The sequence below is a fragment of the Metarhizium acridum genome (assembly GCF_019434415.1).
Source record: "Metarhizium acridum strain ARSEF 324 chromosome Unknown scaffold_320, whole genome shotgun sequence".
NCBI lineage: Eukaryota > Fungi > Ascomycota > Sordariomycetes > Hypocreales > Clavicipitaceae > Metarhizium > Metarhizium acridum.
Window position 1 is genome coordinate 1063745 of NW_027094027.1, and position 13764 is coordinate 1077508.

Here is a 13764-nt window from a genome sequence, read left to right on the forward strand (position 1 = left end):
CGGTGTATGAGTTGATCACTCACACTACTAGAATGTCATGACGATACATTGTGAGTGACGATTTATCTCACACACATATTCTGACGTGCGATGTTGTCGAAGCTTGTTGCTGTTCGCCCACTAAGTTAGGTACTTGGCGCTTGTGGCAAGCATGTGAGACCAATTTCCCAAAAGTGGGGCATCCTTCTTTGCCCGCGCCTAAGCCTCGTCCACGGGTTTTGAGGTTCGGTTATAACTAGTACTCGCTCAACCCAATGATCCCAGGACCAGCCAAATTCTGTGACGAAGAGGCACTCGGTCTACATAAACTTCCCATCTGTGTCGGAGAAGGCCGGCTGCTACGCACACAGCAAGACACTACCCAACATAAGTACCGCAAAGGAAAGGATCTTGATCAAACAATCACACGAATTCGGATTCTACACCAAAACCACACTAGAAATGGCTGATGATGGGGAAAATATGCCAGTGAAGGAGGGAGAAGTACATTCCCAACAGCAACCTTCCGAAAAGTGGCTGGAAGAACAGGATACCAGTGCAAATGGCAATACTTCCAATTTGTCCAATGACAAAGGAAAGGGGAAAAGTACAGTCTCGATTGTCGACAGGCTTCAGTCATCTGGCAGAGCTATCATTCATAGTGCAATAAGCGACAAGTGCATACCAACCTTCCCGTCAAGCCAAAAGGAAGGGGGAGAATCGAGCGCATCAGCATGCCTTGCGACGCACCAATCGATTTCCGGAACGGAGCAACAGAGAAATAGACAGGCTTCTGCTGTTATGCCCCAACAGTCGTTTAGATCGGACCGTGGCTTACAAGGGACATCAAATACATTTGAGGCATTCGCAGCTGGGGAAACACCGAAACCTAACTTACACACCACTGATGTCTTGGACGCACCGGGGAAAGATAAATCTGTAACGGAGCAAGAAGCCTTAGACGGCTCTGATGTGGTGCATTTCCTCTCACGGCCAGAAACCGGGGATTTACCAATTTCTGAGGAACCAGGGGAGATGACACCCTCCGAGGCAGCCAGGCTACGAGCCGCTTTATTCGGATCTGGGAGCTCCTGGCCGTTTTGGGACCAACTCCTCAACTTCAGCCCGGCTTTTGTGGTAGAAGTGGAAGGTTGCGGGAGGGACGCGGACAGCTACATGGGCACATCAGACGTAGGACTTGCTCGAAGCACCTGGCTGAGACACTGGAATGATGTACTTTCCTCCTATACTGACGAGGTATGGGGGGATCTAGCACCTCTCGCGACGGAGGCGAAGGAGGAACTGCAGCAATATACCCAGACCCAGGAATCTCTGGAGGCAAGCACGACGGCCTTAAATCGGCTTAGGCTCATCCTGAACCATGTTCGCGGTCCTTGATGTAAGGTCAAAAAAAGGCATATGGCAGGACTGATCATGTAAATAACATGCAATCAAATACAGCAGAGGCCCGTATATTAAAAAATGCTACAATACATTTTGCCTCCAAAGATGAGTTAGTTGTCCGGTTCGAAATCGAGCTAGAAGTGACTTTGACATGATTTGTTGCCGAGCCAACCAGTTAGGTGACATCATTCTCCACCAATCTCCCCGGCTACCCTAAGGAGGTACTAGGTAACTAGGTACTTCGCATGAACAGGAATTGCGTGCATCATGATGGCCAGCAGAAATCACCACACCACCTACATCACCATCCTATGGGCGGCATTCTATTCCATTTTTCCAAGGTCACTGCCACGAAATCGTGAAACGGAATTGACCAAATATCCAAAAAGGCTTCAGAACTCTTTACGACGTCTATACTTGACTCTCGCCCAGGCCGGTTACACTCGCGCCATTTGCCGAAGTTTCTCTGATGGATATATAGTCTAGGGAAGCGTGATACTTCTGGCTCTCTCAATGGGGCAGTTTAATTTAACCCTTGGTTGCATCTTGCTAGGCACCATCTCAGTACAGGTATCAGCGCATCAGGCGTCGCCAACATATAACGCCGCCAGGACACCATTATTGTTTGGCAGAACACAATGCCCAGGAAATACTTTCCCTTGCCCAACATCTCTTGGTGCCGTCTTCGACGGTGTCTGCTGCCAGAACGGTCAACTCTGCGCTCTAGATGGCAATCATAACGCTGCATGTTGTCCATCTGGGTAAGTGTAGCCCTTGAACAAATGATGAGGATCACCAACGTGCTAACGAAATTGCTCTACACAGGGCCGTATGTACTGGCACAGCTCCAGCCACTGCGCCAGGCAACATCCCAACTGCGACACCATCCTATGTGCGGAATCCGTATTTTTCCTTCCCATATGCACCTACCTCATTTCCGAATAGCGCCTCATGCGCATCTGCCACGAAAGCTTGCTCTCAAAATTATAACGCTTGCTTGATGAACCTGGGTGGGAGTGGTTATGCAGTGACTGTTGATGTTCCGGGAGGAGGAGGTACAACTGTCAACGGGGAAGGGAGAAATCTGGGCGCGTCCGCTACGTCGATCTGCGCAAGCCTGAGCAGCCAAGCATGCCCGAATGCCCAGGCAACTAAATGTGAATCCTTCAGTCAAACTTCAGAGACAGGGACGAAAAGCTCAGGCGCGCCACTTTTTGTGGCTGCTATAGGAGGATCTCTTGCTGCTCTCTTTTTATTCATCTAACTGCCGAAAAGCTGAAAATAATGCCCATATCTGCCTGCGGCTCTCAACTGCCCGCTGCGCTCATATTATACCATGAATTATATTCTCAAGACACCTTCGAGCATGCACAGACTTTTCCTGACACCGGAATATATTGGAGATGCGAGACGCTTACGATTGTCAAGAAAAGCAAAAAGAGTACTCGGTCAAGATCGCGTCATGTCTCGGATAGGTGACTAGCAGAGGTGGCTCGTCATGACACACAAGCATGCGATGCCTTAGTCTGCCATATCTTCTGTGGTCTTTCTAAGCCTGGACAAAAATCGCTACACTGGGAGGGTGTCAGAAACAGAGCCATCCATAAAGGACGATGTCCTAGCGGCGAATGAGTGAGATTCGAGCATACGTCGCTTATTAGCAGGGTCTCTTTCTGATCATTGATGAGAGACATGCTATGTATCGAGACATTTGAAATGACCTTGAACAGCGGAATTAGTGAGTGGAGGACGAAGACACCAGATGCATTCGAAGAATCGGCAGGCTTAGATATCAACATGCATGTTCGTCGCCAATCCAACAGCAACAAACATACAATGGCGAGGACACCTGGCCCTTTTCTTCTGTCTTAGAATGCATGCTGTGTATGGGATGCATCCTAAAGCTTCTGTACGTGTATTGCCTAGCTGTCACTCAAGTTTCAGTTACATAACACCATCCTCGGTTATTAAAGAAGAAAGCTCCAGTAGATATTTGCTACACGCGGCATTCAAAGTACGCGTCTGTGAAAGACTATGAGCGAGCGCTGGTTTCCCTGTGTTGTAAATCTTGAGGACCCTACCCACGTGCTTTTAGCCTTGTATTCCCACCACATTTCTCTTTGTTGAGCGTCTGAGACCCTGGAAAGAATAGGAGATTTATCATTTCAACTCGGATTCATCTATGTGGATAGTATATTTTGCAACATAGGTCGAGCATCCTGCAATAGACAATTCTCTTCGCTGACTAAGGTGTGAAAGTCCTCTAGAAATTTCCGCGCAACGGTCTCAGCAGACTGCAGCTTTAGCTCTTCTTCCGGTGAAAGTTTGGCGCAGGGAATTGTGATGTCCTCATTGCGACTGAGCAGCATTGATAGGACATTAGCACGTTCAACGACTAAATTGGGAACTCCATTCAAAGTTGCACAGTAACCTCCGAAGCGATCCGAGCTATACCCATCACGAAGCTTGAATAAGTATGTTATGTAGTCACAATTGACCCCTTCACACTGTGCTTTGAGTACATCCATGTGGGCTATTTGTAAACCACTGGCCGGAAACAGCTGGTGACAGCCAAAGAGGTCGTGCATGTGTGTTGCGAGCAGACTTCTGGGAGCTCTGACTGCAAGCGATGATAAGTGTTCCAAGAAAGATGCAAGGAGTCCAGCACCGTCATCTGAATTAGTCCCCTTCCCAAACTCATCGATTATCAAGAGACTTTTCGAGGTCGACTGCTTTATCGAATTGAGTAACTGTTTTAAGTCGATAGCAAAAGCACTTTCTTCTTTACAAACGCTCTCCAGTGTTGATATACGGGTCAGTATCCGGTCAGTGACACTGATTACCGCCATTTCTGCAGGGACAAAGCTCCCTATGTGGGCGAGATATACGATGAGCCCTACTTGCTTCAAGAAAACGCTCTTGCCTGAGTGATTGGGGCCGGTAAGAACCATGCATCTGGACTGATTTTCACACGAATCGTCCTCGTTGTGACCTCCACCTCCTAGATGACAGTCGTTGGGAACAAAACTTGGTACAACTAGTTCTTGCAACGGATGTCGCCCCTTTTTAATTTCGAGAATGCCGCTTCTGGTTGTTAATTTCGGGACAATCCATTTATACTTCTCTGCAGTTAGAGCCAAGGCGAGAATGGCGTTAACATCGCCGCAAGCGTCGGAAGCCACCGACAGAGACTCGCTGGATTTTAAAACCTCTTGGGAAAGGATATGGAGAATCTCAACTTCTCTATCTATGACATTTCAGTAAGGCAAATACCTCGGACTTTCTTGGCCTACCTGCTATTTTGCAATAAACATCGCCGAACTGATCGTCAAGGTGACGCATATTGTCATTTTTGTAATAAGCTGAATCGTCGGCAACAAAAACCTGTTCCCAGTGATCCTCATCAGGCCAGTTCCCGTGGAATTTCCCTTTCCCAATTCTCGGATCAAGATCGGTAACAATGAGGAATCCAAGCTGCGGTAGAAAAATGCATGATCTGATATGGGAAACTGCCCACTGAGGCACTGTCTGAGTAGTAGAAACAACAATTTCTGCCAGGAAGCTATTCATGCCGTCGTAATGTCGTCTTAATTCATCGAGATTCCGGTCAAGGCCCAGCCTCACAGTGGCTCGACCCCGGTATTCGGATTGTTCGAAGTCCACAGTGTGACTGATTAGCTCGCCAATGGCCACTAGGGAGTCCTGATCAAATTTAGGAATCGTCTACTGAAGAATTAGTTCTGCAGCTAGTTCCCGAAACATACGATGTTCCTGGGGATTTCCATTTGCATGGCACGTACAGCTCGAATGAAATGATGGTCGTTATCGTCAGCCAAGCCAATTAATAAGCCTCGTAATTCCAAAGCTTGAGAAACAAATGTACGGAGCATCGCCTAGACGCTCCCTTTGAAGGCCTGTCTTGTAAGAGAGTACCCAGTGCCTTTTTGAAGGTACTCCAGACAGATTTTCGCATTACGAATCTTTCCTAGGACTCTAATGATATGTCGAGTTTTGTCTGCATTACGCGGCAGAAGGAATAAAGAGATAGCCTGCTGGCGGTCCTCAATTACTGAAACGTTTGAGACTGGACGTGCTATAAGCCTACGAAGCTTGGCTCTGCCTTGAGGTGTGTGGCTGTGATCTGAAAAGAGGCTATATATGGAGAGGCCCTCTTTTTGATCTTGACTCTGCACTCTCCCGCCCCAATACTGGCTGTTCGGGTGAATTTTAGACTGGATAATTTGCAGGGTTTGCAATGTTTCTGAGCCTAGGGCGACATAATTTGCCAAATTAAAAGTCTTGATAGGGATGGGTTGATGTGATATAGGCCCAGAAGAGGGGCTGTTTCTCGAGATGCATTTGCAACGAAGCTCGGAGAGGACAGCGCCAGCACAACCGAGCTACAGTCGTTAGCTGTGAGTTGTTTCAGCCTTAGAGTCGCTTCTTACAGACACAGGATTTTTGTGTTCACTAGTACTTGCGTTGGGAACACCCTCTTCAAGGCTGATGCTACAACGATCTACCCTCTTCCCATCTCCGCCATTAGGAAGACCACGGAGGACACTGCTGTCAACTGGAGCTCTTGAGCTTGTCAGGGCAGTTGACGGCCGATAATTTCTCCAACTTGTCAGCCTGTCGACCGCTGCCTCGACAGAAAACTCCGATGAGGATAGTATTCGGACACAGCTCTTATAAGGAAAAGCGCCTAGCAACTGTTAGAACAACTGCTACATGAAGAAGACACAAGTAGGAGTTGATGCAGGGAATGGGAGAAGGGGACTAGGCGACCAGTCTTAATTGTCCTTACTCCTTTGAACGTGATCTAGAAACTCCTGCGGAGCTCTGCTGCAAACTAATAATAATGTCGGGCATGCAAGGGTTGCGAAATGCTCTGACACGTCAACAGTCGATCGATGGACATCTTCTGCCAACTGCAGGGAGCCGTCAATACTGTCGAAGAAAGCACATCCCATGGTTCCATCGTGGCAAACATCGAGGGCCATAATGACCTCCGTGGACTGTTGCAACCCACAAAGAGGTTCGTCAGTCTCCACTTGCGACCTGAGAGTACAGACTGCGGCCTCCATAGTGGTAAGTGGATTGGCGGTGCAGGGTATTAGGAAATTCCAGATGATGCTAGTTGAAGAACACTGGTGTTAAGTGATGGGAAGTCATTTTCCACGAGGCTCAATAGCTTCACAGGCACGGCGGATGACTAAAGATTGTCATTGTGGCCCTCCGAAAAATGGCAGGAAGCAGCAGTCATCTGGACGCTCCTTTCCTCGCATTGCCATAGCTGGCCAATAACGTCACCCGTGAAAAACACCTAGGTAAGATCGGATAAAGATATTACGAGGGATTATCTCTACCTTTCGGCCCTAAAAATGCGCACCGTGGTGCATATATGAACAACCAAGACGCATAGCTCCTCCGAACACAATAGCGTTAAAAGAAGTCTGGTTGAAGTCGAGGACTTATAATAGTAGAAGCATTAAGTAGATAGATAAATCAGCTCGTACGATACTAGAAAGATGGATCATGAAGTTTAGATTAGCTGAGCTGAAAGGTATGGCCCATCTTGCATGTAGCTACAGACGAAGATGTTGCACTGTATGAATGACTCCAAACAAGACATGATAATCGAAGGATATATTTGTCATCTCCCAACTCGCTTGCATCTGTAAAGAACAGCACAAAACTTCTTGTTTTGAGGGTACGATATGCAGCTGGCACCTCAGTGAAGCCTTAACATCGAACACGGCCATTTTTAGAGTGTATCTCTAGTATTCACCCACTTTGCAAAGGCAAGACGTTGCCTGCGGATATCGAGAAAGCTTGGGCGATATTCTAGCATTCTGAACGGGCTTCCTCGAAAATCTCTGTCCACTTGCCCGTTGCCATCAAGAAAGCCTGCTTTGCCAACCCGTTCGATCTTCCCCGCCCATACTTGCCACCGTATAGGGTGTAGCTTTTCCGACCCAATCACGGTACCAAGGCACACAATCAAAGTGGCCACCATTGTCTCTACGCGGATGTCAATCGGAAGTGTGCTTCCTGCGTGCTGCTGGGCTAGGGATTGCGCTTTCGATGTCGACGAGATGGCCGAGTGCTCTTGTGCTGAATAACAACTGTGGTTGGTGGAGTCAGCAGAGATATCTGGCCTATATTCCAGTGGGCACATACGCATGTATCAGTAGGAATACTCCTACGAGAGTTACTGTCCTTGAAGTCCATGGCATTTTCACCGGCATCAGAGGGTTATCAGTGTGTCCAAGACTCCAAGCCAATATGTTGGCCTGTTCTCGTGTGTTCGTTCCTCCTGCGTTGCTTGACGAGACAGCAGTACCCACATAACAAGTGCAACTAAATGGCTTACTAATTCATGCGCTAACCAAAAGCGTCCGAAACATGAATTGCGTCTCCCTCAGTGCGTAAAGACGTGTTGAAATGTTAGACGATTTGAAAGGACACCTCGCCGACGTACTAATTATAGTTAGGTACCTATAATTGAGTAGGGAGATGGATGGTGCCAAGTACCTTAGCGTACAGGGATCGGAGTAAATCACATTGACATTTGACACCTCATCCTCTTCTTTGCATGCTGAGCGGGCGGAACCGTCAATTAATGGAAACACAGCAGCTACTAGTATCACAATAAACAACAACTCACAAGTTACTTTCGGACGACTAGAATTCTATAAAGCAGATTTTCATTGAATACATGCGCATCTATAATACTCATAATTATACCAGGCCGTTATCTGCTTCTCTGTTCGCTGATTGGATGCCAGCCAAAAGCATTCTGTCGTTCATCAATATGCTGAACTGCCCACTCCTCCTGCCCTTCATATGCGTGGTCGGCAGCTTGACCAGCATTCATGTCAGGTGTAATAGGAGAAAAGTCATGGACTACTTGCGTCTCTTGGGATTGCCAATCCAAATATCCACCAGGGTTCTGGGAAGTGCTCATGTTTTCAAACGACTGGAGGAACAACGGTGCAATACATTCATCCCCAGCAAGGCGCTCATGCGTGTTAGCAGCCAGTGCTGCCTGTTGAGTTGGTAATTGACTGAAAGAGGCATCATCGAGGACGTCGGGGTATTGAGACTCAAAGTACCTAGACTCCGCGGCGAAGGGCTGCTCATAGCGATCATGATGCCCACCATGGTACACCAAAGGGTTTGCGAAGCTTGGTGGCCCCTGTGTCCACCACTTAATGTTCATGTTCCCTTCACCGGATTGATGCTGCCCTAGTGCTTCTACGTGATTTGGTCGAATAAGTTTCTTCCCCGAAGTTCCATGAGGATATGCTTCTTTGTTACTGAACCGTCGGCATATCCGGCGCTCGATTGAGGGTGACAGTTTCTTAGAGTCCAGTGCGCCGCTCTTTGACTTCTTTGCTTGGTTAGGGGTGTATTTATATGCGGGAAATGCTTTACGATGCATTTGGTTATCGATTTTCGCCAAAGACTTGAATCTGTCCTTGATCTCCTTAGGCTCATAATTGTTCCATGATATACCAACAATCTTGGAAGCAAGTTGCTGCTGATCATTGCTGAGTACTCGCCGAGCAACTTGCTGGTATGCTTTTCGATACAGCATGTACGAGTTCAATGGCCTCAATACCTTCCCTTCCTCCTTCGCTTTCCTTTGGCGTTCCTCGACCGAACGTTTTGCAAAAGCTTCGAGGTCATTGTAGTCACTAGGGTATTCCCTGGAGAGTGAAGACAACGGTATCTTGATTAATGAGTCGCAATCGGTAGTAAATGACTTTGATGATGTGGATTCGTTTCGGGTCGTTATTGAGGCATGTGACAGATTGGCACGCTCAGAAACTCCTACTGGCGTAGCCCTCCCGGTCCGCATGTTGTTTCTATCTGTTGTATTATCAGGTCGAGGACTTGACATTGGTGGCACCTTGAGACGATGACCTCTAACGTGAATCTGGGAATTAGTTAGCATATGTGTAATCATCTCTGTTGGAACGTTTACGCTACTGACCTGTTGCAGCTGACAGTGCTCGAGAAAGAATCGAACGATTCCCTTCCGCCTTTCCTGGACTAGAATAGTATCTGGAATCTGTTAATAGAGAACACTCCCAAGATAAGATATAAGAGACCTACATGTCGGGAGTGTGTACTTGCTGTACGAGGTTCGTGACGAATCCAGAGTCTGCTTTGGTATTGTGAACCCTCTGAACAGTGTCTAGCAGACTCGCAGTTCGGACCTTTTCGTTGACAAGAGGTGATGGAATTGGCGTAATGTTTAAAGCTTCTGTCCAAGCAGGTATGTTATAGATGCGTGGGATCTGGAACAATTTTCGGCTTTGTAGCCACAACGCTTGAGATCACACTTGGTGGGAAAGAATAGGTTTTTGCCAACAGTAGTTAGCTGCAGGATAAACTGGGTAAATAAGTTACACGATAGGCACAAGAAAATAGAAATGAGGATGAGGAGGTGACGTTTATCTTATATAATAACCCCCTTGAAAGCAGGTTAGAGACAGCAAAATATAGCCCTGACGGGTCAGCCTTCTGCGACATTGTGTTGTTGGCCGTCACAAGCTTTTTCGGTTACCGGAATACCAACGACACCACCCTCGCCTTTGCTCGATAGTTCTATGCAGAAGAAACATTTCAGGTTCAAAAATACAATTCTGCCGCATGCGGCCACAAAGCACACACCGTTGTGGGCTGTGCGTTGTGAAACGGACCACCATGCGGACAATTCAGCTCGACTAAGTGCCAGCGAGTGGCCTTGACAAGGCGCCCCCTTGTTTGGGGTCAACCATCGGGGTCTGGAGAGTATCAAAGCGTGATATATTTTGCGCGAATAGCATGTGGCCAGAATATGAGGTCACAGTTGCTTCACTCAGACCCTCTGACCGCAAGTTGCGCAGAGCATGTGAAACATCCCAATTTATCCGGCTTTGCCCTTCTAAATAGTCTTTGAGATAACAAAATTCATTTGAAGGCATGAAGAGTCGAGACAGATTATTGTTAAATACTAAGCATCAGAATAGCTCGTGAGACAGCACACACCTTATGGCGCCAATACTACTAAAATTGTAAACCGAGTCACATGGCTCCACGCATGATGAGAACCTGTCAATGTAAAAAAGCGAAATATAGGAATTTTCCACTCGTCGAGACGAGTCCTCTGTAAGCAGATGCAAGACAATCCACCCATTATAATCTTCACATTTGCGAGAGCTTGCATTCTTGCATCAATAACGACTTCTTTCATGGCTGATGACTTTCTTGATGCAAATTTAGGGCTGTGATAATACAAAGCCGACTCGAAGGTGGAATCGTTGTTGGTAGATCTTCCTCAGTGCCGTCCCTAGCCAAGTAGTTTCGCCCTGCCACCTTCCAGAGGCACATTGGTTTTGGCTGCATGTGTTCAAGAGAATGCAGAGGATAATCACAACAGGGGCAACTTGCTTTCATACCCATTGTATTTTGTAACATCTAACCGGCCTCGTGTTCTTCGTTCGGCCTTATTGGCGTTGATACAAAGCCTGGTGTAGCCGCAAATGATGTAATGGAGACCGATAGTGAATCAGGTGCAGACGGTGAATTTCTTTCCTCAGCGGCCTCTTTGCATGATCCAAGATTGTCCTTTGTGTGTGTGACCGGCATGAGGATTGTTGGTGATTGTTGTGTTAAAGGAGAACAACCGGTTTGATTGAGACGTAGGGCCGAGTATTTGCTATCCCCTGGTGCCAAATAGGGTGCTGAAGAAAGGGATTCACCTGCATCAATTGGAGCCTTTGTGTCCACAATGGGCAAACTGAGCTGAGCTAATCCTCCGGCCTGTGCATTCCTGGTGACGTCCTGCTTTGCAGTAGACGAACCATAAGTAGCGACGGGTTGACTTTCAGATAGCGCTGTAGGGCCAGAAATATTGCGAGACGCCTTGTTTGAAGAATTGCAATACTTGTAAGACTCAACATCTCTATTAGAAGGAAGTCTGGATATTGTCGCTTGAGATGGCGGTTGATTGGAGACCATTACCAACCCGTTGCGCTGAGTTTTCCTCTGTAACACTAAAGATGATGGCTTATCCGCCGAATGACCTTGACCCGAATAGATGATCGAATCATGTTTCACTTCCGATACCGTGTGTGCATCCACCCTTGTTGGAGCGTTCAACATGGTCTTCGACGGTCGAACTTTGATTTTGATGATAGTCTTTGGTGATGTATTCTTGTCATCGTCTCGGCGCCTGCAAGACGAACAAACAAAATGGAACTCGCTTTGGTCTGCTTCGTCTTCAGGGATCCCTAGGCACTTGCTGTGCTGCCAAACGTTACAAGATTCGCAGGCAACGCTGTGAGTACCATCATCAACCTGGCCATGTAATCCACAAATGCAATCAAAGACCCAGTTGTCTTCTTCTTGTTCAATGTCCTTTAGTGCTTGTTGATTTCGCTGGATCTCGGCATGAAGGCGTCGCTCAGAGATGCGTGCGGCCTCAGGAGCGTGCTTGCTATCCTCAGACAATTGGGCTAGCTCTTCTTCATGGCGCATGCGACGGGCTTCTCTCTCCTTCAAACGACGCTGGCGAGCATACATGCGGGAATCGCGCTCTTGCTCAAGCTTAAGCTGGGCAAGCTTCTCCCGGTGCTCGGCTCTCTCGGCTTCTAACCTCTGACGCTGTTCCTCCTTTTCCTCTACATCTCTCTTCTTCTTTTCCACCTTATCGGCAATTCGACTCGACCTTTTGGCATTTGCCATCTTGGCCATGTTTAACAACTCGCGTTCTCGCTGGAGCTCTCGTCGTTTCGTCGCTTCCTCCTGCTTTTCAAGGATCGGTAGTAAATGCATTTCTAGCTGTTTTCGCAATGTTTTTTCATTTCCATCACGAGTTCTCGCCAATGTTTCTATGAAAGCCTTGGTTTCTTGCAACGTGATAGCAATGCATTCCCAAGTCCCTCCACCAAGATCATCCTCGGGAAGCTGTGAATCATATTGTCTGTTACTCAAATCCTCAACATCGTCTTCACAAGATGACGCTATGCGTCGTCTCTTGCTTACTCGGCGACCAGTCCGGTACTGCTTCGTCTTTCTGGGTTTTAGTTGAGGGTCATTGCTTTGTGGTTCTGTAAATCGGTATATTCTGTTGTCGTCCAACACATAATACACTCGGTCGTGTTTGTCCCATCCATACGGTTCGATACGCTAGATTTAATTAATAAATATCAGGTAAATTTAGAAAGTGGCGAGGCTTATACCCAATTGGACTGTTCAGCATCCTTGTGCTCTACCATTTTCTCTCGAAGGCGCTCCGGATGCACCATTGTCCATTGTGTCAGCTTTTGAAGAACCTTGATCTGCTCATATTGCCAGTTAATGTCGAAAATTACAATAGCTCGAATACGACTGATACAGTTCTGCCTACCTTCGTAAAGACATCCAAGCCGCTGAAAGACACGGGGTTGGTCTCGCTACCAAACGGGCTCTGTTTCGGTGCTTTCGCTAGATATTGCTTTCGAAGTTGGTCATCCAGTACATCTGATCTTGGTGGAAAAGTTAGCATACTGAGACTTTATCATGACTTGGGTATTTCGGAAGAGCTCACGTCAGTCCACGGTGTGTGGACACTAGTTTGAGCAAAGCCAGTGCTATATCTGAGAGCAGCGTCGGTTGTGGTTTCAAACAATCCGTTTCGATTTCCTAATAGCTCGAGAGTTCAGAGTTGGTTAGACACTACCCAGTGTAACAGTTGTCACGTTTATATGCACCCACCTCAATGTCGATGGCATCATCAATCTTCGCAGCCTTGCCAAACATGTATATCCACTGACACAGGTTGGCGAATTGCCACATGTTGCGGATACGATGTAAAATAGCTAGCGGTTCATCACCACTATCACCAGATATTGCTCGTTTGTGCGACGGCATGGCGAATGTTCTGCCACGTAACGAACGGGCCAAATAACCCGAATGAAGTGGGATGGCAATAAGTTAGATGCGGCTGTTGTGGATGCAAATCGTGAAAAACTGGACAGGGGTCACCACCCACACTCGTCTTTGACAAATCTGGTGTCACATTGTGGACCGGTGGTGCATCGACTGGTACTGGCGAAGCTCTATCCCCTCGGTTGTGTTAAGGCTGCAAGCTTGTACCGGTAGGGATTTTCATCCAATTAGAAGCCGGATTATGAAGGGTACTTAATTCCACACCTAAATTACACTATGATAGAAGTCCTAGCAAGCATCCGAGCTACAAAGAGCTACATCACACACATCGCACCCTTAACGCGACTAGCGGTCACTTGAGGTACCTAGCTGCAGTCGATTAATGTGGGTCCAAGTGACCTGCTTGCAGCCTTAACACAACCGAGGGGATAGGCTTTTAAACACTATTACTCCGTA

At 47.3% G+C, this 13764-nt stretch overlaps 5 protein-coding genes across 5 annotated transcripts; 1 reads left to right on the forward strand and 4 right to left on the reverse strand.

Annotated features, from left to right (window-relative positions):
- Positions 1-202: 202 nt before the first annotated feature.
- Positions 203-1480, forward strand: J3458_014574 (uncharacterized protein). Its single transcript, XM_007812723.2, has one exon. It carries the CDS (start codon positions 442-444, stop codon positions 1375-1377), a length of 936 nt encoding a protein of 311 aa, XP_007810914.2. The 5' UTR covers positions 203-441; the 3' UTR covers positions 1378-1480.
- Positions 1481-3563: 2083 nt separating this feature from the next.
- J3458_014575 (uncharacterized protein) lies at positions 3564-4953 on the reverse strand (the record flags this gene model as incomplete). Its single annotated transcript, XM_007812724.2, has 2 exons — positions 3564-4630; positions 4677-4953. 2 exons carry the CDS (start codon positions 4951-4953, stop codon positions 3564-3566), a joined length of 1344 nt encoding a protein of 447 aa, XP_007810915.2.
- A 1808-nt stretch (positions 4954-6761) lies between these two features.
- Positions 6762-7696, reverse strand: J3458_022507 (uncharacterized protein). The gene is made up of 2 exons (XM_066123056.1): positions 7567-7696; positions 6762-7511 (listed from the first exon to the last, which is right to left on the reverse strand). Exons 1-2 carry the CDS (start codon positions 7632-7634, stop codon positions 7151-7153), a joined length of 429 nt encoding a protein of 142 aa, XP_065974472.1. The 5' UTR covers positions 7635-7696; the 3' UTR covers positions 6762-7150.
- Positions 7697-8140: 444 nt separating this feature from the next.
- J3458_014576 (uncharacterized protein) lies at positions 8141-9250 on the reverse strand (the record flags this gene model as incomplete). The annotated part of the gene is made up of 1 exon (XM_007812725.2): positions 8141-9250. One exon carries the CDS (start codon positions 9248-9250, stop codon positions 8141-8143), a length of 1110 nt encoding a protein of 369 aa, XP_007810916.2.
- A 543-nt stretch (positions 9251-9793) lies between these two features.
- Positions 9794-13348, reverse strand: J3458_014577 (uncharacterized protein). Its single transcript, XM_066120637.1, has 5 exons — positions 13135-13348; positions 12968-13062; positions 12788-12905; positions 12621-12719; positions 9794-12567 (listed from the first exon to the last, which is right to left on the reverse strand). The coding sequence occupies exons 1-5, from the start codon at positions 13288-13290 to the stop codon at positions 10855-10857; spliced, it is 2181 nt and encodes a 726-aa protein (XP_065974473.1). The 5' UTR covers positions 13291-13348; the 3' UTR covers positions 9794-10854.
- Between the last annotated feature and the right edge of the window lie 416 nt (positions 13349-13764).

What these genes read in the sequence shown, in the direction of transcription:
- J3458_014574 (XM_007812723.2), top strand. Translation starts at nt 442, where the DNA reads ATGGCTGATGATGGGGAAAATATGCCAGTGAAGGAGGGAGAAGTACAT.
- J3458_022507 (XM_066123056.1), bottom strand. Translation starts at nt 7,634, where the DNA reads ATGCCGGTGAAAATGCCATGGACTTCAAGGACAGTAACTCTCGTAGGA. An exon ending in GTATTCCTACTGATACATGC is followed by an intron (nt 7,512 to 7,566) that starts GTATGTGCCCAC and finishes CACCAACCACAG; the next exon opens with TTGTTATTCAGCACAAGAGC.
- J3458_014577 (XM_066120637.1), bottom strand. Translation starts at nt 13,290, where the DNA reads ATGCCGTCGCACAAACGAGCAATATCTGGTGATAGTGGTGATGAACCG. An exon ending in ATGATGCCATCGACATTGAG is followed by an intron (nt 13,063 to 13,134) that starts GTGGGTGCATAT and finishes TCGAGCTATTAG; the next exon opens with GAAATCGAAACGGATTGTTT. An exon ending in TCCACACACCGTGGACTGAC is followed by an intron (nt 12,906 to 12,967) that starts GTGAGCTCTTCC and finishes TTTTCCACCAAG; the next exon opens with ATCAGATGTACTGGATGACC.